General features: G+C 36.2%; 1 protein-coding gene across 2 annotated transcripts in view; it reads left to right on the forward strand.

Moving 5' to 3' along the window:
- The window catches only part of LOC128999515 (uncharacterized), a 125,156-nt gene that overhangs the window by 87,099 nt on the left and 11,507 nt on the right, over positions 1–26,550 (forward strand). Inside the window, exons 1-6 of one of the 2 annotated variants that reach the window (XM_054426079.1) lie at positions 13,986–14,116; positions 19,381–19,554; positions 20,319–20,450; positions 21,333–21,460; positions 24,731–24,831; positions 25,625–25,741. In XM_054426079.1, the coding sequence (XP_054282054.1) occupies positions 14,065–14,116; positions 19,381–19,554; positions 20,319–20,450; positions 21,333–21,460; positions 24,731–24,831; positions 25,625–25,741 (704 nt within the window). In that variant the 5' untranslated portion in view covers positions 13,986–14,064. Of the gene's footprint in view, positions 1–13,985; positions 14,117–19,380; positions 19,555–20,318; positions 20,451–21,332; positions 21,461–24,730; positions 24,832–25,624; positions 25,742–26,550 lie in introns of those variants that run through there. The other variant, XM_054426078.1, reaches the window with a different exon arrangement.

The raw sequence follows: 26,550 nt of genomic DNA on the forward strand, positions 1-26,550 counted from the left end.
AAGGCAATTTGCGCTCGTGTTACACATTATATTTTTCCAACAGTTTAGTAACTGTATGAGATGATGGTATACAACACGTTTTTAGGTTAGGGTAAATCCAAGCGTTGAACGAAATGAGAAACGCCGCATCAGCTGATCGTAGTTGTAGTATCTTTAAGTGATGCCAACTTATTTTCAAGCGTACACTTATTACGTCTGTAATAAAAGTAAACTGTTTTGTTTTGCTTGGTTGGAATACTGATGTGCGGCAAAAAAGTGTGGAAAAAGTGAAAAGAGTGCGGCAAAAGTAAGTAAATGCAGCGATTAGCAACTTTCTGTGCTATAATCAGTGAAAGGAAGCCCACCTTGCCAGGTGACTGTAGGAAAAATGATTTGATCTAATTGAAATGTTTGATAGTACATTTAGTACATACAAAAATATTGTTAGACACTCTACACATCTGGTTGAGCTAAGACTTTCCTAGGACCTTGTCTAGGGCCTATAACTAAAAAAAATAATACACTCCTTGACTCCTTATGAAGAAGTGAAGAAGTGGTAGTATTGGTTTCAATCAATTTTAAAATAACAACTTCCCCAATATTTACTTATTTTAATTTTTATGAGGATTTCTGCTAGGTATGCCATCATTACGCATCACGAAAACTGAAGGCTATGTTTTTTTTGTTATTTTTAATAATACAAGGTTACGTTAATTGGTTCCGTTGTTCTTATTGACTATACAGGCGAATTTAGAAAATGTCCTGTTTCAAAAGTAACATTACTCCGTCTCCAGCACTGGAATTAACGCGAATGGCATCTTTCCGGCGAAGTTCTCAGAATACTAACACAGCGTAGATCTTGCGTATGCTTCTTCGTACTACCACAGGTACTACGCATTAACTTCAATCAACCTAAACACTACAGTATAGTTTAAAATAGGTTGATGTTTTTCAATTGTACAAAATTATTTTTGTCACACCATACTATCGTTCAATTTATCTAACTCTAACTGATCATAGAGTACTTCATAAATTTGTTCAAACATCAATATGATAACACATTTAATTACTCTCGTTTAAAGGTGGTTCGAAAAATTTATCTAGTGATGTTGTCGACATAACGAAACAGACATAACACAGAAATATGATTGCAGATGTCCTGGATGCTCAACTATTTCCTTGCTCAAACACAATAACATGTTTCCACTGCACATCCTGACTTGGCAAAAAATCAACCACTCACATACCTCACATCGTCGGCGCCTCCCATAAAAAATGTAGAAAATAGATAGGCAAAAGTAGGGCTCATAAACATCCTGTTGAATGCCGCTATTTAAATAATCCAGTCGGGGCATAACAGTTTCCGAAACTGGAGATTGTGTGAGGGGATTGAGGTCCGAGGATTGTCCTAGTTCGGACCATTGTCACCTTTACCATATGTTGTCATGAGTCATATCTGGTAACTGGATCCAATCCACTCTCGTTGGAATGTAGAGAAATCACTTTCCTTAAGGCCGAGCCTCCATAGGTGGGTGTGTGTATGGGATACTGTAGGAAAGTAACCCTAGTGTTGGGAAGATGTTAGTCAATGAAAGTGGAGTAGAATAAGACAAAAAAGTGGAAATGTGACTGAGAGTTGTGATTGTCGTTGGCACAATCAGACTCATAACTTTGTGAATTGTTCATACACCATTTGGTAACTTATAAACAATACCCCCGCCGCATCAAACCTGCAGACTAAGCGAATTTCCATTTGCCGGATTGGATTTAGACTAAAATGTCTCCTTAAAAATATCACTTTTATTCCCTATTTAAATAGAATCAGTTTAACACATACTTAGGTTTGCTGCAACAGGGAGGGTAAAAGTGTTTTTTTTATGTAAAATGTTAATAGCTAGTAAGAAATAAAAACATTTTCCAAATTTGGGCAAAATATGTTAATAAACAAGCACACTACAACGGTATACTTATTCTCCATAAGAATAACATGGGAATTTTAAATTAACAATTTTTTGGAATTTTCTCCGTAACCATTAGGCGCATTTTATGTTTAAAAAAATTTTATGTTTTTTGGGTCAAAAATAGGAAAAACCCATTTTTACCCCATAAAAGCCCCCATAAACCCCTGTTCCCATAGTCCGATCATGCTGGTTCGCGAACTCGTTCGAATAAACGTAGGTTTACACGTTTGTACCAAATTTCATCAAAATCGGATCATTTTTGCTCGAGTTATCGCGCTAACGGACACATATATTATATATATATATAAATATATATATATATATATATATATACATGAATTTGAACGGATGGTGTTTTTGGCCTCTAGGGACCTCAAAACGAAAAAAAAAATCGGTCCCGGGTCCAGGTCTTACCATGAGTACTACGGTAATAGCTTATTCCCTATATGGGAAATTCGCTAAAAATGTATAAAGTAAAGTTTACATGTTGCCAAGACTAAATTGGCCTATAATTCACGAGAAACTTATATTGATGCTACAAACTATACTTTATCGACCCTGAAATGGTTTTTTATAATATACATGATTATCTTGAATGGGTTATTCGGTGAATAGAATGTTAATACAATCTTAAAATGTTATACAGATTATTCATTGGTGTAATTATTTTATGTGCAAAAATTATATTTTCCAACACTATGGGTGTATTAAGTTTCGTTATTAGAATGTACAGGAAAATACGAACAAGATTTTAAAACTATTCCCTACCCTGTAGCAATGACTATTTCCCCATGTAGGATACACGTGGAAACTCAAACTTAATCGATCATTCACTGGTGCACTCACCCTACACTAAATTCTACATATTGTCCGGTAAGTAATATTTTGTGTTAAATTTGAAGTTCGGATGGTATAGGTTTTAACCACCAATGTACTATTAAGTATGAAATATTGAAATATATCGATGTCAACAACCCAAGTGTAACTATCAACCTCAGAAACACACATAAAGAGAAGACAGATCAAAGTTTATGAGGTGATTGATCCCATGTTATTGCTACGGGACTTGTTCAATCAGAATCCCAAATGGAATCGAATAGCATTTCAAACATTGTTTAACTTTTACACTTCCAATCGTTGATTTTCTAACTAAACAGTAGGCCTAAAGAGCTTCGTAATTTCGTACTTGCATGCACTTTGAAGATTAAAAATTTGAAGCATAGTTTTCCGCATATTCAATTATTGATAAGATTTAAGGTCATGTCAACAACCATTAAGACTAATAATTGGTTTACGCATTAAATCTTCAGTACGATGTTTTTAAAACTGCTAAAAGTCACCCCTTGATCATTAACCAACCAGTCTGCAGCTTCGTTTACCATAATGCGGTACTGGAGCTCCAGACCCAGAGCAGCTCGATCGGTTTCTATCCAGATTATTGGGTCAATGGTCGATAATCACGACTCCACATCCTCGTAGCTCGCTAGATCGCGGACGTAATATTCCGTGGCCTCCCCATCCCAGGGCCTCGCCCCCCCGGCTACGAGGCTTCAGTACCTTTACCTACCGTACTCAACTCTGTAGTCTCGTGCTTGTGTGTTAATAGCTGTTTATTGAACATTGGAACTTTAATTGGTGATTCTGTTTATTTGACCCTATAACAGTGATGAGAAGACGATGCTACAAATGCGTATTTTAACTAAGTATAAGTGGACTGTGAGTGTGGTATGAAGAAGACGGTTTTTTTGGGTTTGGACTAAGATCTGCTGGTTCAAGTCAGGACCATTTATTGTAGGCACAATGATAAAACACGGGTTTTATCCATAAAACACTTAATTCTAGTGGGTCAAGGCAGAAACAAACTTGGGTTCTAATTAATACTCGTGTTCTAATCCAATTGACCAGCAACGGCTAATATTGAAATGGTTACACCCAATGGTTACACCTACACGTAAAGTCTCTCCAAAATATCTCAAACTACGTCTTTTTACTTCCGCGAGAAGTTTGTTTGTGTAAATCGGATTAATCGTATTACCACTGCCCGATTCAATTCATCTCCAATTTATTTATCAAAAATTTATTCCTTATATAAATATATACACTGTTATGTGTGGCAAATAGATACTTGAAAGAATTTACAAACCAATAAAGTGTACTTTTTGAATCCCTCGTGGACTAGACTAGCATATTAACAGTTTGAATAAATTCAGCAAAAAGTTTTGAAAATTGACTTTAGAACATTATATGCATTTGAAATGAGTCCAACGAGGAGAGAACGCAGAGAATCGTGTAATGTTTAAAAATCATGTTTTTCTTAAAGGTGTACTTGGTGTAAATCGCACAAGAAAACACTCAGATTTGACATTCACGAATAAACTACTGCAGTGGTCTCGTATAAACTGAAACTGTACTGCAATACTAAAACTCACTTCATGGCAATAGATTAAAAGTGATTTTTAGCGAATTTCCCATTTAGGGAATAAGTTATTACCGTAGTACCTATGGTAAGACCTGGACCCGGGACCGATTTACTTTTCCGTTTTGAGGTCCCTAAAGGCCAAAAACTTCCCCCGTTTAAATTCATATTGTATATATCCGTTAGCACGATAACTCGAGCAAAAATCATCCGATTTTGATGAAATTTGGTTTAAACGTGTAAAGCTATATGCATTCGAACTAATTTGCGAACCACCATGATTGGACTATGGGAACGGTGGTTTATGGGAAATTTAATGGGGTCAAAATTAGTTTTTCCCATTTTTGACAAAGAAAAACCTAAAATTTAGCAATTTATTTACAAACCATTTTGTAGAGCTTAAAAAAACTAATAATTTTGTAATTAAAGCGTTGTTACTAATAATTGAAGCGTTGTTATGCGCCTAATGGTTATGGGGATAATTCCAAAATAATGTAATTTTAAAATTCCCATGTTATCCTTATGGAGAATAAGTAAACTGGTGTAGTTTGCTTGCTTGTTTATGAACATATTTTGATCACATTTGAAACATTTATTTATTTCTTACTAAACTATTAACATTTTACAAAAAAAAACAATTCTACCCTCCCTGTTGCAGCAAACCTAAGTACTCGATAAACTAATTCTATTAAAATAGGGAATAAATGTGATATTTTATTTTAGTGTAAATCCAATAAGGCAAATGGAAATTCACTTAGTCTGCAGGTTTGCTGCGGTGGGGGTGTTGTAGATTTGTCGTATCACCTTTCAATTGAAATTCATCACCGAAATATTGCTTCACGTCTCATTGCACTGCTGATTTTGCTTAACTTTATTTCATAACTTTTCTCAGTATTAGAGCCCAAACTACGATGTTAGACATACCTCATCCCAACTAGTTTCCTATTTCAACACTAATAAACCAACTATAATAGAATCTTTGTGGAACGAACCTATGAATTATGTATGCACAAATTCCAGCCAATCTCGAAAGCTGTTTCTCCGGTTTGTAATTTTTACACGAATAGTGTGAAGGTTAGAGGTTATAGGGACCGAGACTAATCGTTTGTCACACTTATATTCGTTAAACTATTCCTCATGCTCGAAATCGAGCATGATTTCTGTGCGTGCTGTTGATCAAATATGTTTTTTATTTATTCATCCCAGAGCTATTTAAAGAAAATAAACATTCGGTACAAAGGCTTAAAAACTGTTATAGGCATCTATCTTTTTAAGTTACATAGTGCTACATTTTCAAACACTTGCTTACAAAGACACAAAATGTAATTGTTGGTGAAAGCAATAAAATGCTGCAAAAACAGAAAAACTCTTCAGCTTAATATATTTGTGTACCGATGTCCTTAGAAGGTTGGATATTTGGAGCTTGGCGAACCTTAACAAGTATTATATTTCCATCATTTTGTTTCAATGAGATGTTTTTTCCTATCCGTTTTCCATACTGCAAAACACTGAACCAAATTTGCTGAAAACGTATATAAGGGCATCTACGTATCTTGGTTTACTAATAGGCACAATCCGGTTTAAACTTTTTGGTGTTTGGCTTTAACCCCCGAAAACCCGAGACTTTAGTTAAAGGGTCTCTAATTAATGGAGCGAGCTCTTGCTGAAGTAACTGGTAAAAAAGCTACACAACGTTGTCACTCAATTCTAGATATTGTTTTGGCTTCCCAATTTGTGATAATGTAACAGTAATAAACACTCATTGTTTTTACAATCCCCATGTAATTTTATCAAACTAACTTGTACATACACACAATTAGGATATTTAGTCAAACTCAAATTCAAATTCAAATTCAAATTGTTTATTTGGCCATTAAACATACATAATAGGCTATGTCAATACATAATTCAACAGAATAAAAATAAAACCATCGTCAGAGATTGGTTAACAATAAAATCAAACCATGCTTAGTTTAAGTCAAAAGCAGACAAAATAAAAAGTTAAATAAATCAGATTAAAACCATGCACATTTGGAGAAAAAAAAAACCAAAAAGCAGTTTAAAAAAAAGCACACACCATGCATTACCTAATTACAGGTGGACCTCTAACTTAAGGAACTCATTAGAGTCAAATAAAGGTGTTTCTAAGAGCCAATTACTTAGAAAGGCTTTGAATTTTGGAAAAGGCAAACGCCTCACTTCAAGAGGCAGATGGTTAAAATACTTGCAGTTTTATTACTGCAATATATTCGTCCATTCTATGTGCTATTGATTAAAGAAAATATGTTCTAGTAACCACTAGCTTAAAAGAAATGTTATGTTGGCCTATATCTCGTTGTTAACTGTTGAACACTTATGGCCCTTGTGAACAATAAAGTCAAAAACACATACAGATGACTACTGTAGTAGAGGTTACGATTGTGACCACCAGTTAATGGTTAAGCCCTCCAACTATTGGCTAGTGAATGACCCAACCAACCTAATAGGTGATGGTAGATGTTTTGAAATCAAATACCTCCGTGTCAGCCGTCTCCGAATTTGGATTGTGAAACTTGAAGAGCTCAGAGGTCATTAGTTTATGGAAGCCTTTTTGTGGTTCTTGTCATATTTGGACCGTTAACGCACGGTCGGAGACCTGACTGCGACGTTGACAGACTACCCAACACATTAGTGATAATGGTTGTCCAGATAAGTCAACAGGTTGTCCATTCACTCCATCTTCCATCTTTGCTGCGGAAGCTCAATAATCTGATAGGTTTGACACCCTCTGAAACTGTTGTGATAATTTTCTCGTATTGGTTTCCTAAGAGAGCATGTTCTGTTTTGGATCTTGGAGATGTACACGTTGAAGTTTCTTAATTGCTTTGCGCGAAATTCATGGAGTTTCCAAATGTCTATGTTGGACATTTTATTCCAACATCAAATAAAGGGACATTCATCGGATTGTTCCTCAGATTGTATTATCTGAAGTAATAATAAGGTCGCTTTTTCTTCAAAGGGTTTGTGTTTTAATTACGAAATTCCACTGGCATTGAAACTAAAAAGTATAAGAAAACAGTACAGTCCGCATTGAATATTGCTTTGAACCGCGTTGTTTTCTGTAATTTGAATTCATATGGGGAATTGCATTGGTTTTTGTAACGTTGCAGCTGTGAGGTCAAGAGCAACAGACGACAGTTCATTTACAGTCAATGATGCAAAACGGTACCAAGATGGCGGCCGCGGTGCGCATGCGTGGTACTGCGCGTGAGGGTGAAGGCGAGGCGCAGGCGTGTATCAATATTGGATCTTGCAGAAGAAATTCATCTAAAAGTTTTGACAACACTTGAACTCATTTGCCTTGAGAGAATTTTCAATCAAACACGAGGTGCATTTTCTTACTTCAAACACGAGGCAGTGATCTCGAATTTCTTTAAGCTCCTCTACAAGCTCAAGTACATAAACATTGTTGTTAAAGACGTCAGTTTGTGAAAATAAACAACACGTAGCAAATTATATAACAGCTTAACTAAGAACGTGGAAGAAACTGAATAAGGTATCCTACCCATAAATCCTGATAAAAACGGAGTTTACAACCAAACATCGTCGTAATACTTTATATTACCTTAAGTATCAAAATCTGTCAAAATTACTGACCATAAAGAGATAAAGAAAGTGTGGACAGTTTTACAAAAGATCTTAGGCCCCGTTTATGCACCAAGTGCGGGAGCGGTGCGATAGCGGGCCCGCTCCCGCTGTAATGAGTCTGTTTATGCACGAAGAGCGATAGCGGTAGCGGTTGGTTAAAGGAGAATGGAAGGGGGGCACAGTCTTGCCAACTCAAACTCTGCCAAATATATACACAACTATTTGTCCTAAGCGAACGTGCGCGTGGGTCAAGTTGGCAGCCCTGGCTTCAGCCCAAGCAACCGCTGCGATTCCTAACTACACAGCGGGCGAATTAGAAATCGCAGCGGGAGGTCAACCGCTATCGCTATCGCTCTTGGTGCATAAACAGCCCCATTTAACTCAATGGTGTTAGAAATCGCTCCCGCTGTCGCTACCGCTACCGCACTTGGTGCATAAACGGGGCCTTAAACATGAGAGTAAGCCATTCCTACTACTACGAGTAGGGGAATAATACAATACATACACGGTTTGTAACTCAGGTTCTCAGGTTGTTGCATTTTCACTTCAAAAGCCGTTAGCAAGATGGAGACTCTGTGTTTACAATTTAGTAATTTAAGCAATATTTTGATTAATTGAACCTTGATATTCCGGTAAAGGTATCCTTATTTTAATAGGCCCTATCATGCAGTATATTTATCCAAATTAAATTCAACTGGGTTTCAGAATTTAATGATTATAATTTAAATGTTCGCATTTCTAAAGATAATCAATACTCCCCTTGATTTGTGACAATTTTGATGGTCAAATTATTTTACTTAAAGAAAACATATTTATAAATTAATCAACTTTCTACGCGCTTAGATATATTGGAGTAGATGATGCGAATTAATCGGGTTTGGTTGTCGGGAAGTTAATTAATCGGAAAGTTCCATATAGCGAATCGCATGCCTAAGAAAGTTGATTCATGTGAACTGTTATGTAGATTGCAATCTAAATCGTTCTAAGTAAACACGAGAAATAGCGGTTGTATCGTAACTGAAGCGAAACTGGTATTTTTCCTACTTCGGCTACTCTTTTGGTGAATATTGTTATTTCATGAGCAAAGAGCCATAAGTATATACAATCCTGAAGAATGTTTGAAAAATTCCTATTGTAAAACTATAAATCTTTACCTTCTCTATTTCCATGTAAGCCGAACGGTGGAATAATACCTCGTTACATCACTGTGGCAATTAACAAGAATGGAAAACTTCTAATCGAATCAATGACAGTTAATGAATTCCTCTTCTTGTTTCATCATTTATAACCCGATGACAGTCGGGCTCTTCCTTCAAGACGAGCTGAAGACCTGTCTTTTGATGATTTCAATTGATCTTGAAACAAAAACTCAGAGTGAAAGTCACTTGGAATTAATTATAGACTATGAAGTAGTCAAGACTTTGATGAGGGCGTGGGAGTATGAAACTGAGCCCTGGCATTGCGTAATGTCTGTCTGTCTGTCTGCCCACCTGACTGCCTGCCTCTAAAGAAAACTGAAATGTGGTCCATCTAGACGTCAGGTCGTGTTTTTATGTTATCAGTGATAAAGGTTGTAAAATGTGTATTCTATGGTCTAGTTTGACAAAATCTAGTATGAAATAGCGACAAAGTTGGAGTATATTGTTCCTGTGCCATTACTTATATTTGTAGCTTGTGTGATTGTGTTTTTCCACACAATTGACGTAATATTTCATTCAGAACTTTAAACTTTGGATAGCACGACACTCGAAAATCGCGAATCTTCCAAATGTCTAATTCCAATAGAAAATTGTAACTCCTATGTATATTCTTAATATTCACACTTATTCGAACAGAGTTAGTTCACATAACTTGTTGATATCGAGTATTTCTTTTAATTCAAGTAGTTGCTAGAATTATTACAGGTAGAACTGTTAGTGGTGATTATTCTTGTATTACGGTATTGAGATGAAGTAATACAGTTGTATTACTGTGGATCAATGAACCATTTCATTGAGAATTCAGGTGAAAAACCTGTAAAAAGTTCTTCTGCTTCAGTTGACATGTAGAAAAGGAAGTAGGGTCTTCATTATATACTCATGACCAAAACATGATATGGGTTCTTTTGCCAGAACAATTAATCAAAAATTTACATTGAAAAATGGTGGAAATAAATGTTGTACAGTATTTATTATGATTTATGTTCACTGTTAATATGTAAAAAATATAAAACTAGATAACACACAACCAAAATTTTCCTATTTTTGCTATACACACTTCTCATCACCGATTCAGCAACCTTCAGTGAGTCTTCCATACTCAACTGGACCATTGATACTTAAAGAGTTCATGGAACAACTGAAATCAGCTGATGTGCTGATTGGTGCCAAATCAATGTTGCCAACTTCACAACAAAGTCACTGACCTCTGGCACTCTGCCCGGGCCGCAGTGTTGTAATAGTAAACATCATCTGCATACTCCCACCCACTGTCCATTCATCAATAGGCTTGGATTTTATTTTTACTATTTACTTGTATACTTTCTCTCTTACTAACTTCCCGCACTTAACCCCCATTCCATTTTCCATAATGGTACTTGGTCTTGTCAACGGGTTGTCCACACTGTCGTCCGCGTTGAGCACCTTCTGCCATTATCATTGTTCATTCCTAGTTTCTTACATCTCTACATTAAGGTGGATGCAATATACTAAATTTTTGTACCTTAGGAAAATAATGAAACGTTAAATAATAATTAAATTGTTTATTTCATGATAATTAATTAAATTACCAGTAAAATTTTGAGATACATATTGTAGAATTCGTTTATTTTTGCTCTAGATTTTACAATAAGACAGAAGTCCATTTACTCAATTAGAAGTCAACAACAATACTTACGCTGGTTAAATTGTGGTAATGCTCATGCTCTATTTCTAGCATGTCATTGTAAGTAGTGTTACCAGTTCCATGCTTATGCATCATTCATGCTGGCAGCCTGTCCTCGCAATTCCAAGTTCCAGCTACGTAGTCCGTGGGATACAATCGCCCACATTCCGGACGGTGTTTTTACAGGGAATAAAAATAAACTTACGTCGACCGTCTAAAACCGGTGCCCGCGTATGTTGCTGGTCTATTTTGTCTCAGCTCCATCTGCTTGCTTGTATATTTAGTTAGGTTTAATATAGGTGATAATGTAACATAAATATACTTATCTCTCAAGCATAGGGGAAAGTCATGTTTGACATACCTAATGTGAACAAGTAGTCCTAAATGGATTAATAAAATATTACCACTGTGATAGATTTGACAGTTTTTCATTGGCAGAAAAGGTGATTGTTTGTACTAAATAACCAAGTAAAGAGAAACAGGTTTTGAATAAACGCTATAGAGTATTAAACAAAAGTTTCTCAACCATTTCGTAGTAATGTCAATGTTGATCGTATGGTTTTTTAATTAAAGAAGGTGCTATTAATTCTTGAAATAAATATTCAATACAACTTTATGACGATGACCTGCAATAGAAAAGCAGTGCTAAGTTAGTCAGGCGAAAAGTAAAACCAAAACTTGTATAATAGCACAGACTATAGAACCAATAGTTAGTAGACAATTGGTAATGACCCTAAAATGTGTTGTAATTTTTTTTTAATGGTGTAATCAGTTGGAATGAATAAATAAAGAAAAGAGCTTTGAAGGATTCCATAGACATTTTAAATGAAAATCCATAATCACAATGAATAACAATATGAAATCAAATGAACATTAGATAGCTATAGACGAACGGCGTTGCGGAAAAAAAAGCCATATATTCTATAACAGGATCATTAACCAAAAGATAGAGTTGTATTGTCAATATGTGTGCACCTATGTTGGACATCTTTACTTTTTCAAAATTTTTTGCTCATACTACGTAATAAGTTCACCATTTTAGATTGGGATGCAACTTGACGTATACCCACATGAGTCCAAGATGAGTGTAGAATGGATTGAGATACCTTGTGTAACTTAAGACAGTCTATTTCTTTAGCCAAATTATTAAAATCTTGATGATAAAGGAGAGCTGAATCCAGTTTCTTACCGTCAAACAATTTCTGACTCTTCAGGATCGAACTGGCACCCTTGTGATTTTTACCTGAACACTATAATCACTCAACTACCTAATGGTATATATGTTACTCGAACCTAGTATATTTGATAGATAAGAAAGGATCCAGTGCATATAGACACAAGGTAACGGTTCTTCTAGTCCTAGTTACACTAGCTGTAATATTAGGCTCATTATGTCTGCCTCGAGGTGACGGAGACTAACCACAGCTCTTGGTACAGTACATCGAACCTCGGTTAACAAGAACATCACCATGTGGTCTTATGCGATCGTTGTTTATACTTGTGATGAAAAGGTGTTGTAGGGCTTTTAGTGGGGAGCCCCCCCCCCCCAAAGCCAAAAAAGTTCCCCTAGCCTTATGTAGGTTTACAACTTAAGGCGGGCTTGTACCACCAAATCACAGAATTATCGCTAAAATAAGCGTTTTCTTCAATTTGACGGGAGTTGATCTATGGCCTCCAAAAAAGATGTTCAGCACACACAGCAAATATTAAATACAGTCAGTCACAAGCATTGATATGAGGCTCATTATGTCCAAGTATACCTCGGGGCGATAAACCACAAATTACCTACATTATCGAGATATCTTCGCAAATGTACTACCCAAAATTAACCCTGAGATAAATTGCTCTAAACATCAAACCAATTAACCAATTCATTGCACTTCAGTAAAATTGTGTATCGCAAAACAATGTGTGCACAGGGAAAAAACATCAGAAAAGAAAATTCTTCCCTGTTAACCCACATTTTAACATCGTCTACATCTTCAAACTATTCATCCTTAGTCCATTACTAGTTCAAATATTAGTTGAGAACTGGCACAGAATGTAAGTAGGGCTTAGCTCTGGCCTGGTCCATTACAGATATGGACAAGTCAACAGAGACAGGCGGAGAGTCGGGTCAGGGGTGCCTCGTGCTCTCGATATTCTCCATGATTATAACAGTATTGTCTGTCTGTCTGTCTGTTGGAGGTAATTACGGCACACTTGTGGGACACCCTGTAACGTACCGCATCAGTACCTCACATCCATCATAGACATGGGTACGTGACGGTGGTCCAACGTCACTTGGAAATTACAGACCCATCGTGCTCATGTTCTATTTTTTAAACATTTTGTGTCATTACTATATACGTATGGATGGAACTAGACATTCCATTCCTGTGTTAAAGGTTGGGGCAAGTTGAACAATAAAAATGAATGTGGGTCAATTGGGCCATTTATAGTGTGGTGTAAATTATTGGTTACTGTTGAAAACGTCAAATTTTTACGAAACCAAACTGTAACTACAACTTTTTGTAAAGTAAATGCGTCTTTTTATGTCTAATCAACTATCTCCGTAACAGAAATTAAGAGAGAAAATTTGATTTTTAGACTGTCACTCTGACTCCTGTGAGTGACTGATTCAACCGTGCCCAAAAAGATAATTTTATACAACCAGAGTCTATACAATACAAGTAGTGGTATATTTTACTAACGTATTGATCATAATTAGTTGATTGATCAAAAAGTCGACCATCAAAATGCTCTGGATTATATTTTCTTTGGTTGTCTCTTTTGGGACTTAAACGACACTAGATCGTTTACTTTGGAAATGAAGGGAGAAAAGTACGGGTTTTTTGTGAGAGACTTTTACTTTTTATTGGTATATTTAAGTGGTCGCTGCAATAAACCAATACCAAACACCCAACATTTCCGAACCCCTTCCTCCTTTCGAACATCAATTTCCCATTAATCGTGAATTTCCCGCAGAGCGTGATCGTGTTTATCTCAAACCGTGACAAAAGGAGAGCGCGTCGGTCGTGCTAGAGAGAGAGGCAGATAGTGAGACTGAGACTGTGAGATAGCCGGTCAGGTGTGGCGGCGACGGAAGACAAGGAACGCAGAGAACCGGTCCACGGTTGCTGGTGAGTCACTCCTCACTGCCGCAGTCAGTCGATGGAGGATCGCGGGTGAGGAAGGTGTGCGAAGTGCGGAGTGTGGTGACTGGTGACTGGTGAGAGTATGCAGATCAAGTGTGTGAGGCAGCCGACACCACCGCCCAGTACTGACAAAGGTTTGCGATTGTTTTTTATTTGATTTTTTGTAGGGACTTAATTACGTAATTTTCTGATCACTGAAGGAGTGCATCCTGCGTTTTCAAGATGTTAAAAGGGCCACTGAACCAACCACTCAAAGACTGCTACGGTAAACTTCTATGTTTCCCCCTAGTTTTCGTCACTGCGATAGATTTTGGAACATGAACAATGCTAAGTGCTAAACTTGGTATAACAAGTTTTACTCAATTTGCTTAGGATGAATTGATCGTATTCGACTAGAAATCAGTAACGTTAAGTGCACTCATTGCTCCATTGGAGGTTGAGTTTAAAACTATGTTCATATTTATTCTGCAACTGGCTACAACTTTTACATACGAATGGGATCACAAGTCCTCTGTTCAACGATTGTACACTACTACTTACATGTTATGAGTGTACACTTTCGTTAACCGTTACATTGTACAGTCATATTACAATGTAAATGAAGTTTTAATGCAATTCTTTAAATATTCGCCAAGAAGTTGTCAAAACTGTTTCTCAATACTAGGTATGTATCGTACCAGAGAATGAATAGAGAGCCTTATTTCTTATACTGTGACCACACTCGTTCAAGACAAATTCCGACTCAGTATGATTATACATATTACAATAGGTAGTTAACTTTGATCAACCAAACCCACATCAGTTTTAAGATTTACGTAGTTTCCAAAAGCTTAGTAATTCGTTTCATCCTGTGATCGCACCCGATTTGCGTATGATATTACTGACAACGACAACAATGCCTAAACAAATCATAGTACTGTACCTATGTTCTCTACAGGGAAGTAAGCTCCAAAGTTGAAACACAGTTCACCAACGTTCACCGAAATATATGCACAAAAATATTTATTAGACTAATCGTTTATTCTAAATGTAGAGACACAATCTTCAAATACATTCCAATACTGCTCAAAAAGTCACTATTGTAAAAAACAGCTCAATACGTGAGCAACACCAATGTTCAATACAGTATTATCTGTCACAAAATGTTGGTTCCCACAAATTAACCAGATACTCGCACGTTGTTTAAAGTTAAACGATACCTTTGTTGTTAATAATTTGACAGAAAGACCGCAGCTATTTCACCCGCTTCGCTTTAGTCCAAATTTATAACGGTTCTAATATGATCTCACATTACAAATTACAGCTTGGCTTTTTAGAGAAACGTATAAGTTTTTCCCACAAATCCAAATCCCACGCTCATGACGGTGAGCGCGCAACCCGGAAATATTGTTTGATGTAACAATGATCCATGGTTGATTAGATCAGATTAAAATGTTACACTAGTTACTTAAATTTGCGGACTGTGACTGCAATTACATTAGTCACACGTTTTGCATTTGCCTTTGAGTTAAGAGTGTTAAGTACGCAAACCCCAAACATACTTCAGTAGGCTTACCGACTAAACCGAATTGTTTCTAACTAGAGAATATTCAAATAGCCAAGGATTTGTTGTACGAGTAGGCATTATTCAAAACTGTACTGACTTTATGGTTTTATTTATAGTCCTCGATTACGTTTGCCAGGTTAAGCCTCTTACGTTGGAAAGGTTGACTATGATTTTTTTAAACTTAATGTGAATCGCAAATCGTTTCCTTGAATTATGATCTACTATGGCAAATATTACTCATATTAACTGAGCACATTATAAAAATTCGTGGAGATAGTTTTAGCACAGACGAGAAAATTAATTCTCAAGTCTGTTGTTTTACCAGGTTCAGTTTAATGTGTGGTTCCTAGCGACCAAATAAATGCAAAACTCACGTAAAATTCGTGGAGATAGTTTTAGCACAGACGAGAAAATTAATTCTCAAGTCTGTTGTTTTACCAGGTTCAGTTTAATGTGTGGTTCCTAGCGACCAAATAAATGCAAAACTCACGTGTTTTGAAGTTTTACTATGTACTTAAGTAATTAATTTTACTTTATCATTAGCTAAGAGATAACCCACCATCTAGATGGATCCACAGATTAAAATATAAAAATTCTCTTAAAACGAGTAATATTGCTATCCTCACAAACTTATTGACAACAAACTTGTGTGAAACCCATATAGGCCATGACCCATCGTCAGTAAAGTTACATGGTCCTCAAAATTATTAAATTTAATTTTGATCGCCCTACCCCTGCACATCGAACTTGACTTTGATACAAAAAAATGTCATCCCATAAAAACTTTCGTTTTGAAATGTTAATGTTGCAAACATAATTACCTATATTACTGACCTTGCAAATAAATTCGTCTCAAATGCACAACAAGAACAAACAACTAACTATTCCCTTTGTTTCAAGTTTCGTTTCCAGCAGTTGTTGCTTGTGTATTATTTACTCTAGTTGCAGCGCACTCTGTAACGTCTATTGTTGTACCTCCTTGAACCCATCGCCGGGTTTTGACCGACCCAGCTGACCCACAATGGTTTGACAATGACCACGACAAAGTTCGACCTTGAGACGACCTCTGAATCAGCTGATAACGGGGTTACTTGTTGCATCGTACACAAACATGACCTTGCATTCCGTTCTGCATATGGTGTTGAAGGACGATGTTTTTAATTTCCATAACTAGTATTTTATTTCTGTTGCGCATGGAGTTTAAAATAGTAGTGGTAGTAGCACAGACAATATAATACTGTAATGTTTATTCCATTGTCTGTGGTAGTAGGGTAAATTGCTTTATTTTGAATTATTATGCATAGTGACTGTTCCCAAAATAGGTAAATTTTTGAACACTCTGTGTATTGAAATCTAAATGCAAGAAAAGTTTAAAACATTTTAAAATGTCAACTAGACTACGTACTTCACAATTAATTGAGGTGATCATAGTCAGAGTCAGATATACACAATGTAAAACACATTAGTGGAGTCTGTTGATAGACAGAGCAAACAAACTAGTTTGTAAACAAGATAAGAGGACCTACCTTCATCTGATGATCCAATAATATTGCCATACTTAGACCCAAACAAGATTAAAGGACCTTCCATTGATCCAAATAGATGGTATTGCATACTTAGACTTAAACCAGATTAGAGGACCTACCATTGATGATCCAAATAAATAGTATTGCATACTTAGACTTAAACCAGATTAGAGGACCTACCATTGATGATCCAAATAGATGATGATCCAAATAGATGGTATTGCTATACTTAGATCTAAACCAGATTAGAGGACCTACCATTGCTAATCCTGATCCAAATAGGTGGTATTGCTGTACTTAGGACCTAAACGTGATTAGAGAACCTACCATTGATGATCCAAATAGATAGTATTGCTATACTTAGACCTAAACCAGATTAGAGAACCTACCATTGATGATCCAAATAGATAGTATTGTTATACTTAGACCTAAACCAGATTAGAGAACCTACCATTGATGATCCAAATAGATAGTATTGCTATACTTACACCTTAAAAAAGTTTAGAGGACCTACCATCTATGATTCAAATAAACGGTATTGGTATACTTAGTCCTAAACGTGATTAGATGATTCAAATAGATGGTATTGCTGTACTTAGATCTAAACCAGATTAGAGGACCTACCATTGCTGATCCTGATCCAAATAGGTGGCATTGCTGTACTTAGGACCTAAAAATGATTAGAGGACCTACCATTGCTGATCCAAATAGATATTATTGCTTTACTTAGACCTAAACCAGATTAGAGGACATACCATTGATGATCCAAATAGATAGTATTGCTATACTTGGACCTGAACAAGATTAGAGGACCTACCATTGATGATCCAAATAGATGGTATGCATCTGGTTAGTAGCCAGCTTCTGGGAACCTATAGTATAATTGGTCAGTTAAATGAATCATTACTCAATAAAGCTATATAAATATTGCACTGCTACTATGCTAGTAATGGTGGGAAACAAAATTCAAGTTCCTCAGACATATTACTCCTATTAATTTGAAGCGAGATAACCCTCAAAGATAAAATCCATTAAAAACTCATTAAACTAAGAGACAGTCTGACAGTCTTATGTCTGGGAAAAACCATCAATCATGCTCTAAATTATTGTGCTTGTATTAGGGTGGTGTTACTGGTGTTGAATAACTTGTTTTATTGTCAGTAGCAGTAGTAGTGGTGAATAAACCTTGGCATATGTTGTGGTATACATAAGTGGTATTTGTGGTATAAGTGGTATTTGTGGTATGCCAACATGGGGTGTTTCAGTTCCAGACAAAGGAGAGGTGCTACTATTGGTATATAAAGGGTTTTTTACTTGGTTTGGTTAATTGGCTAAAGTTGAAATCGTGTACCTTTTTTAATAAGTTGTTTCTTTGCTTTGTTAAGTGTTTCTTGATTAAAAATAAAAAAAACCAGGATAAATAAATCTTTCCTTAGTTCGCTCCTTAGTACTGACTCGTGGCTAATGACAAAAAACGAAAAATCTACCTACTACAATAATTTTAGAAGATTTGCAGATTACAGTAAATACCATCGTACATGGTACCACGATACAAGATATTTAAAGCAAACAAGAAATAACCCCAGACTTAGCAACCGTTTTACAAGAAGGTTAGGTTTAATGGGAAATTTATTTTAAATCAAAGCAAAAACCTTGGAATCAATTTAAATTTCAAAGTTTTATAAGATAAGTACACAACCATAGGTTAACAATAATCTTCTCACTTGTGCAATTGTTCAAAAGTATTTTTGTGAAATAAACCTCTTTGCACACCTGCCATATGAAGAAAAACATTTATTTCTGATAAGATTGGGTTCTGCTAGAGTTTTTTTATCAACAGCGAGGGGCATTAGGCTTGATTACTATGTTACACACAAATACTCAGCTTACTGTACACCCTCATTGCAGGAACGCATCCATTGATAAATCCCAGATCCTTTATCAATTCTGAGATTTTCTTTACAATTGTTCCCTTACCTTCCCCTTGAATGATTCCCCTTGAGGAAGGCTGTTTCCCCTGCTCATAGCATTTTCTGCACAAAAGCTCTTGATTGGAAGTCCCATCTTCAAGTTCAAGACTCAGTAACTAATAAAGCACCTGTTTTCCTCAGTCAATTTCTGCTTAGCTTTAGGACCTCTGATACTTCTGTACTATTTAGTGCCATCATAGTGGTTGTAAGCTGCCTACCATCCCAGTGTTTATGACATTTCTTTATCATCCATCCACTTCCCTTTATCAGTTCATCCCCTTGTGCAACCTAGCTTGTCTTAGGTTCATATTTTTTTTCGTATATTTTTATGTTTACATATGTTACAATTGTTGCAGGCACAACAACTGCAGAGGACCTGGTGCCGACATTGTTGGGGATGTATGACGCCCTAATAGGTCGAGCGCCTGCACCCCCGCCTACACCTCCGCCTGCGCCTCGCTGTGCACCTGCGTACCGCCCTCTCTCTGCCATCTCCATAGCATCATCCTCGTCATCTTCATCATCGTCGGGTAAGCAGCCCTTACTAATAGTGATAGTATAGGAAGATCTACTGCCTCTTGACAAAAAACTTTGAGGACCCCTATCACCTTAACTCCTTATTGAATTCCAGATTCCAGTAGGGTTAGTAGAGAGAAACCCCTAATTGTCACCTACCTGGTTAGCTCCCAATTTCTTGATTATCTTTTGCCCAACTGCCTCACAATCAGCTAAAAGGTGCCTGGGAGTTATCTCCTTAACTGGCAAGTTATCCTGTATGATGTTAATTTTTCTCAAGGTGTCCTCCTGAGCCTACAAAATCCTATTTAAATTCTCAATAATTTCTTACTCAATCTGATTATGATCTCATACATACCTTCTTACATGGTAAAGTCTCCAAGTAATTCCTTGGCCTGCCTACCCTAGAAGAGCATTAGAAACTTTTTATCTTGTAGGCCTAAACATTTTTTTCTGGCTAAGCTTCCTCTCACAAAAGAAATCCAGGTATGATGGAAGGAGTACAGCTCCTCCCTTAACAAGTTTATCTGTCTCCTCATTTATTCAGACACCTAAACCCCTTGATTTTCAGTTACGGCTAAAGAAGGGAAATCTTGTTGTAGATTGTCCCACACATAGTTTTCACCTACTATAATGAGACTTATTGTTGCATAAGAGTAGGAAGAGCCCTTCGATCATCAAATAGTTTTTCAGCTCAGCGAATTGCATTCAACTATCTTGACAATATGAAGTGGATCAAGTGGAGAATTTTTAATGTTTTGGCCTGATGATGTTTCAGTGACCAGCAGTTGTTGTAGTGGCAGAGTGGGAGTGAAGAGTGTAGCTTATCTGGCATCCATAGAGTCTCTGGAGGACAGTGATGAAGGGAAGAGACCCTCAGCACTGCATAGGCTTAAGGCCCCCTCGCAAGGTTAGTTTTCCTGTGTTGATTAGTTATATTTTTTTATAAAGCAAGACCCCACTAAAGATATAGCCGGTTAGTCGTTATAGTGCTCACCTAGTAATCATAAGGTTGCCGGTTCGATCTGAGAAAATTGTGGAACATTTTGATGGTTTGATACAGAACCTAGCTGTCCTTGCTTTAAATAAATTAATGGTAGACCCGTCCTGACTAATGAATCAGCTGGTCTTAGTAAAGCCCCTGTCACTCGGGACTTGTTTCAGCAGCTAGTTCTCACTGCGAGATCCAGCAGCTTCAGTTGCTGATTCTCCAGCGTGCTAGAAGTTATGTCAGACGAAGCTGGGGAACTATAGCTAAAAGTCTGACGCTGTGATTGGCACTGTGTTGTAAAACAAAAATCGTCTGTTGGCATTAGATGTGATATTTTGTCTATGATCAGCTATCATAGAAGTATCAAGTGCTTGGAATATTAAACGGTTTAAACCCTCCAGCGGCTGGAGATACCAGCTCATGCGAGTGTTTCTAGCAGCTGGAGAATAAGTCACACGATGCTGGTTATCCTCTGGCTCTAGCTGCTAGCTACTAGCGGTGGGGAAACCAGCTCTGTGTGACAGGGGCTTAACAAAGCTACACAGATCATATCATTTTGTTCTTCATTCATATTTGGGTTAAAATCAACACCTAGGGGCGTCCCTATCACATTAATTGGTAATTTATGATTGATTGATTCTCAAATAATCGTTTTTTAGTTTTGTAATGTTCTATTCCTTATATAGCCTGTTGTGTTTTTTTGAGGTTATGTTTCAATCTTCTGTTTAGTTTTATTTTTAGGTTATTACCTACTACCATTCACTATTAACCTACAGACTACTTACTGACTTGTTCGTGCAGGTTCTGCAGACAGTGGGGTACACAGTCCCCCTCCTTCCCGTCCTCACCTCAGCTACCGAGACAGAGTCGTCATCGAAATCATCGAGACGGAAGCTGTCTATGTCGCTGATCTCAGACAAGTTATTTTGGTGAGTTGCGATCCAAGCTCATTAATAATACCTGATGTCCTCAAACATATTTTTAGTGTCAAGAGAGATTTGGTTTGGGATACAATAAAGTACAATCAAGCAGTGTCAAAATGAGATCAAAGAAATCACTTGTAGCGTGTTCTCAACGTAAACTGTCCATCGATTCTAATTTTAGGCTTGCATACCTCATTACCTTGTAAAATAATGTAGGAGCTGCTACCAACAAATTTGATTTGTTGGCTATTAGCATGGCTAATGGGTGAATGGCTCAATTCTAAAGATATTTAACTGCTACTACTGAGGTGATTGTGATAGCCCATAGAATCAAAACTTTGGATAGTAAACGTGTAGAGCTCTCATCATGTTGTGTGTTTAAAGTGTGATATAACGCTTGAGTAGGCTGGACGTTGGTGTAAGCTAAATGATTCTCTTCTGTTTAGATTGAATTTACAGTATGCCCTTTATTCAAGTTACAAAAACCAGTGGATGAACAAATTTACTTGTACAATAAAGTTCTATAAGGTTGTAATAAATTAAAAGTTAGTATTCTAACCATTCCGACGAGGAATAAATAGAAGACATCAATGGCCTCAAGCCCTATCGGACAATAAACATTCCTTAAAACTATATTCAGTTTATTTAATCCAATGTAACTGCATATTGCCTTTACAGTAGCTTGATATTTAGACTTGAGATATATATTTTCCAAATATTGCAATAGTGGAATAATCAAATCACTCAGTACTTTTAAAGAAATATACCAATACCATAACTACTGAAGTCTCTGTATGTGTTGTAGAACTGCACCTCGGTCTTGAATAGTACAATCCCCAGAAGTCAATAGAAAGCGCCTTGCAATCGATTTGCAAACTTTCCCAGAGCACGTTAACTGCTAATTAACAACCTGGCCTTGGAATCCTGATATCGAATGTAGTAAACGTTAGCAGACACAATTCATTTGCAAAAACCCAGAGAATCTTCTAAACAAATGATTAAATAATGTACAATACGTATTTACATTTTTTTTTACGGAATGACTTAAGTACTTGATATGAAATATCTCTCAGTATAGAAATTTTTAAGTCTTGTAAAATGACTGATGATTGAACTGGTTAAATTTAGCAGAGAGGTTGAAAGATTAAGTGTCATGTTGCCAGTTTGAACTTGAAAAGGGATTAATCAGGACCCAAGTGCTATTTATTATTGAGATATTAATAATTAATGACACTTCCTCGAACATGTTGTCGTAAAAGGTAACAAGATTGTGGTTTAGACGGTTCCTATTGATTATAGTGTCAGGTAACATGTATTCAAAATGTTCAATTTATCTTTGCTTTCTTCCTTTCTTCAATTTTTATTTTGCTTTGCTTCCTAAAGTTAATCCGTCATACTTATCCAACTGTTGGTCTATAACCTCTTAATGCTCTTTTTTAATTCATAAACCACAAGAAACTCTTATGTTACAAAACTGTGTTGACATTGAAGTTTATATATATGATGAAGACAACATTTGGAAATCCATACAAAAAACGTAGTAAAAGAAACCAAGCAGATTATTCATCAGAGGATGAAAAATATATAAGCGATAAGAAGCAGTTCAAGGAAGCATTGAGTGTGGTATGAAGAGAGCATTGTTTTCCATTTGTGGTATAATGACCTTGAGGTCTGCAGATGTGAGGCTGATGTGAAAGTTGCTGTGTATACTGCAGACTCCAGTAGCAGCAGATCTGTGGGGGGGGGGGAGTTAGGCATGTTGGGGGGGGGGGTTGGCTGGCTCCTCTCCAAACTGCTCATTATCGTCTGCAACTGATTTGTGGACCTTATTTTCTCTTGCAAATAACCAATTTCGTTCCAACATGGTTTTAAATTTAATAATTAGTTTCAGGTTCTAGTTATTACTGTTGATAAAATAATTATTCCATTTAAATTTTGATATTTAAATGCATTTTTAGTTAACTAAGTGGTTAGAAAGCTCGCCTTCAAATCTAAAGATCGCTGGTTTGATTTAAAGTGAGATCTAAATTGGGATTAGGGACCCAGATACAAGTCTTTATTGGGCTATCAATAATAATAAAACTATCTTACAAAAGTCGACATTGGATGGTAGCAAGACCAGGTTGTGGACAGTTACCTTGCGAAAATCTATAAATAATACCAAAGAGGAAACATTAATGTTATTGCACAATTATTTAAGCAAACCAAGTTACCAAACAAAAGCTACTTTTCATGTCATTGTCCCAAAATGACTTCCATCTTATTTTCAATTAACTTTGATATTGTGAACAAGTTTAGTAAGGTATTGAATCATTTCCATCCATCATGTTTGTTTTCGAGTAAACTATACCACCGATATCAACAAGTCGAACTATTGATATAATACACTATTAACACTATTGATATAGCTATTATAACCATTGATATAGCTTACTTGAATTTATTTGATTTTCATTGTATTAAACCGTTTCCGGTGTCATCCACCTTCTTAGATCCAACGTAAATTAATTTTAATCCAGTCAAAACTAATGAAAAATGAGCAACAAATTAGTTGAAAACAATGGATAATACTTTCAATTCTTTCAATATACAACTGATTCGTTGAAATCAAAGTTAACAAGTGAGCAAAATATACTGCTAACGTCAACTAATCCAACTGATTTTTACTCCCTATAGGTAGTAAAAGAGCTGTTTAAAACCTGCATTGTACATATTGAAAACAAATTTTTACTGCAGTTAGACGAAAAAAGAAAAATTATTGGAATACTTTGGTCAATTTAGAGGAACATGAACAATGCATTAATAACAGCTAGAATTTTGCTTGACAAAACATATTATTAGTGTAAAATCGATCATTTAAAAAAGAGCATTCATGCAGCTAAATGCTACCCAACACCCGTGGAAGTTGATTAAGAGCCTGTAAACAGACCCTTGGCGTCGTAAACCCTGATTGGATACTGAACAATTCTGTCGCAAAGGCCAGACAGGCAATGGCTTCCGACCTCGGAAGTTTCCAATCAGTTTCCAACAAGTTTCCAATACTGAACATGCTTCTCAGGCGCAGTGTTTTTTGGAATTCTCTGAGTCATTTAAATGGCAGTGAATGGAAAGTATAGTGGTTGGCTATCACCTTTAACTCTTCATAGAACTAGACGCTCTATTCCTATGTTAAATTTGTACTTAAATAAAGTAAGAACCTTAAGAGTATTATAATCAAGCAAATATTATTGTTTCTAACACCGTATGTCATGTATTCACTCTAGTATTGTTGTACAGGGCTACAAGGAGAGGTGGCAAGGCAGCACAGACTGTCCCCTCTCTGATACCCAGATGGAAGACCTCTTCAGCAATATTGAAGAGATTTACCATTTTAACAGGTAATAATATTCGTGTCTTTTTTCAAAGCTACATAAATGAAACACATTTCAAAGTGTAATACTAGCACATATAATACCTCCTTAGGAGAGCAAATATCGGGTTTTTAATTTTAGATACATTTTTATTTCTCAAAATCATTTGGAAAATCAGTCCAACATTCTATGGAAATTTGATGATGATCAAACATTTAGCATATTTCTTCACCAAAGATAACTGTAGATATAACAAAGTAAAGTAATGTAATGTAACAATGTACTGTGCCCTATAATGAAGAATTTATAGTACCCTGTCTGAATAGATTACAGCAGTGTCTTAAAAATCTCAAGGGCAGCTTAAATTTGGTAAAAAAATATTAGACATTCAAAACAAAACTTCAAGACAATCTTTTTTCAAACCTCAATCCCTCAAACCAGTTCAATGCCTAATGAAGAGAAAAGTTATCAAAGTAGTTTGTGCCATGATTGCAAGGGACAGCTGAACTGATTATCAAGCATCATTGTAAAAATGATAATAGCCAACATAGGCTATACGTAAAAAAAAACACATGGAAAAACTTTTGATGAAAAAATAATCAGCGTAAAAAAGTAAACTTACATGTTACTTTTGGTAAGTGCATTAAAGAGAGGTTTTTGTTTTTTGTGATAAAACTCTTAACTATAATTTATAAAATAAATAACAAATATTTTTATCAGTTTATGTATTGTGTGTAGCTTATCCTGTTCAAGGGAATGACTGTGCTTTTCTAGTCCTTATTGAAAATCAGTTCTCATTATGTTTGTTGTTTGTTTGCAGCAAGTTCCTAAAAGAGCTAGAGAAGTGTGGGTTAGACCCTGTGCTGGTGGCTCGTTGCTTTGTGCGAAACAACGACGGATTCTCTATCTACACCGAATATTGCACCAACTATCCCAGGTACAAATTTAATTTAAGTAGCTATAAATTGTAAACACTATTTAATTAGACTCGGATCACAAAATATTCTACCCAACACCTGTGGAAGTTGATTAAGAGCCTGTAAACAGACCCTTGGCGTCGTAAACCCTGATTGGATACTGAACAATTCTGTCACAAAGGTCAGACAGGCAAGACCATAGCTATTAATCAGCCTACAACAACAGTTTAAGGAGAAAATTTAAAACATTGTAAATTTAAAATTCCCATGTTATTATTACGGAGAGTACATAAACTGTTGTAGTTTGCTTGTTTATGATTATATTTTAATGAAACTTGGCAAATTTATTTATTTCAAACTAAGCTATTAATATATTAATAAAAACTCACTTTATTAATCTCCCTGTGGCAGCAAACCTAGGTACTCATGAAACCTAATGTTATTGAAATTGATTTAATTGAAAATCAAATCAGGGAAATGGAAACTCACTTAATACGCAGGTTGGCTGTGGTGGGGGTATTTTGCCTATTCCATGAAATGCAGAGACGGAAAGCAATGTAACGTACATCAAATTTTATTGCAAGGAAAGTGAATAGGTTGCTGCAGATCTCTGGAGGGAGTTGAGAACACAAAACACTGAATGATTTTTTTTTAATTTTAGGTTTTACTGGCCGCCATTTTGAAATTACTTGATGAAACTTGACCATTTTCAACCCAGGCCAAGATAATGTATTCAAGCACTTGTGTGCCAAATTTCATGAAAAATCGGTTCAGGCATTCGGTCGTTATAGCCAATTCATGGGGACCCAGCATCCTCTTACGGATTTTG

Source organism: Macrosteles quadrilineatus, unplaced genomic scaffold (genome assembly GCF_028750875.1).
Source record: "Macrosteles quadrilineatus isolate MER2022 unplaced genomic scaffold, UCM_ALF_1.0 Scaffold_8__2_contigs__length_117827958, whole genome shotgun sequence".
In the NCBI taxonomy this organism is placed as follows: Eukaryota; Metazoa; Arthropoda; class Insecta; order Hemiptera; family Cicadellidae; genus Macrosteles; species Macrosteles quadrilineatus.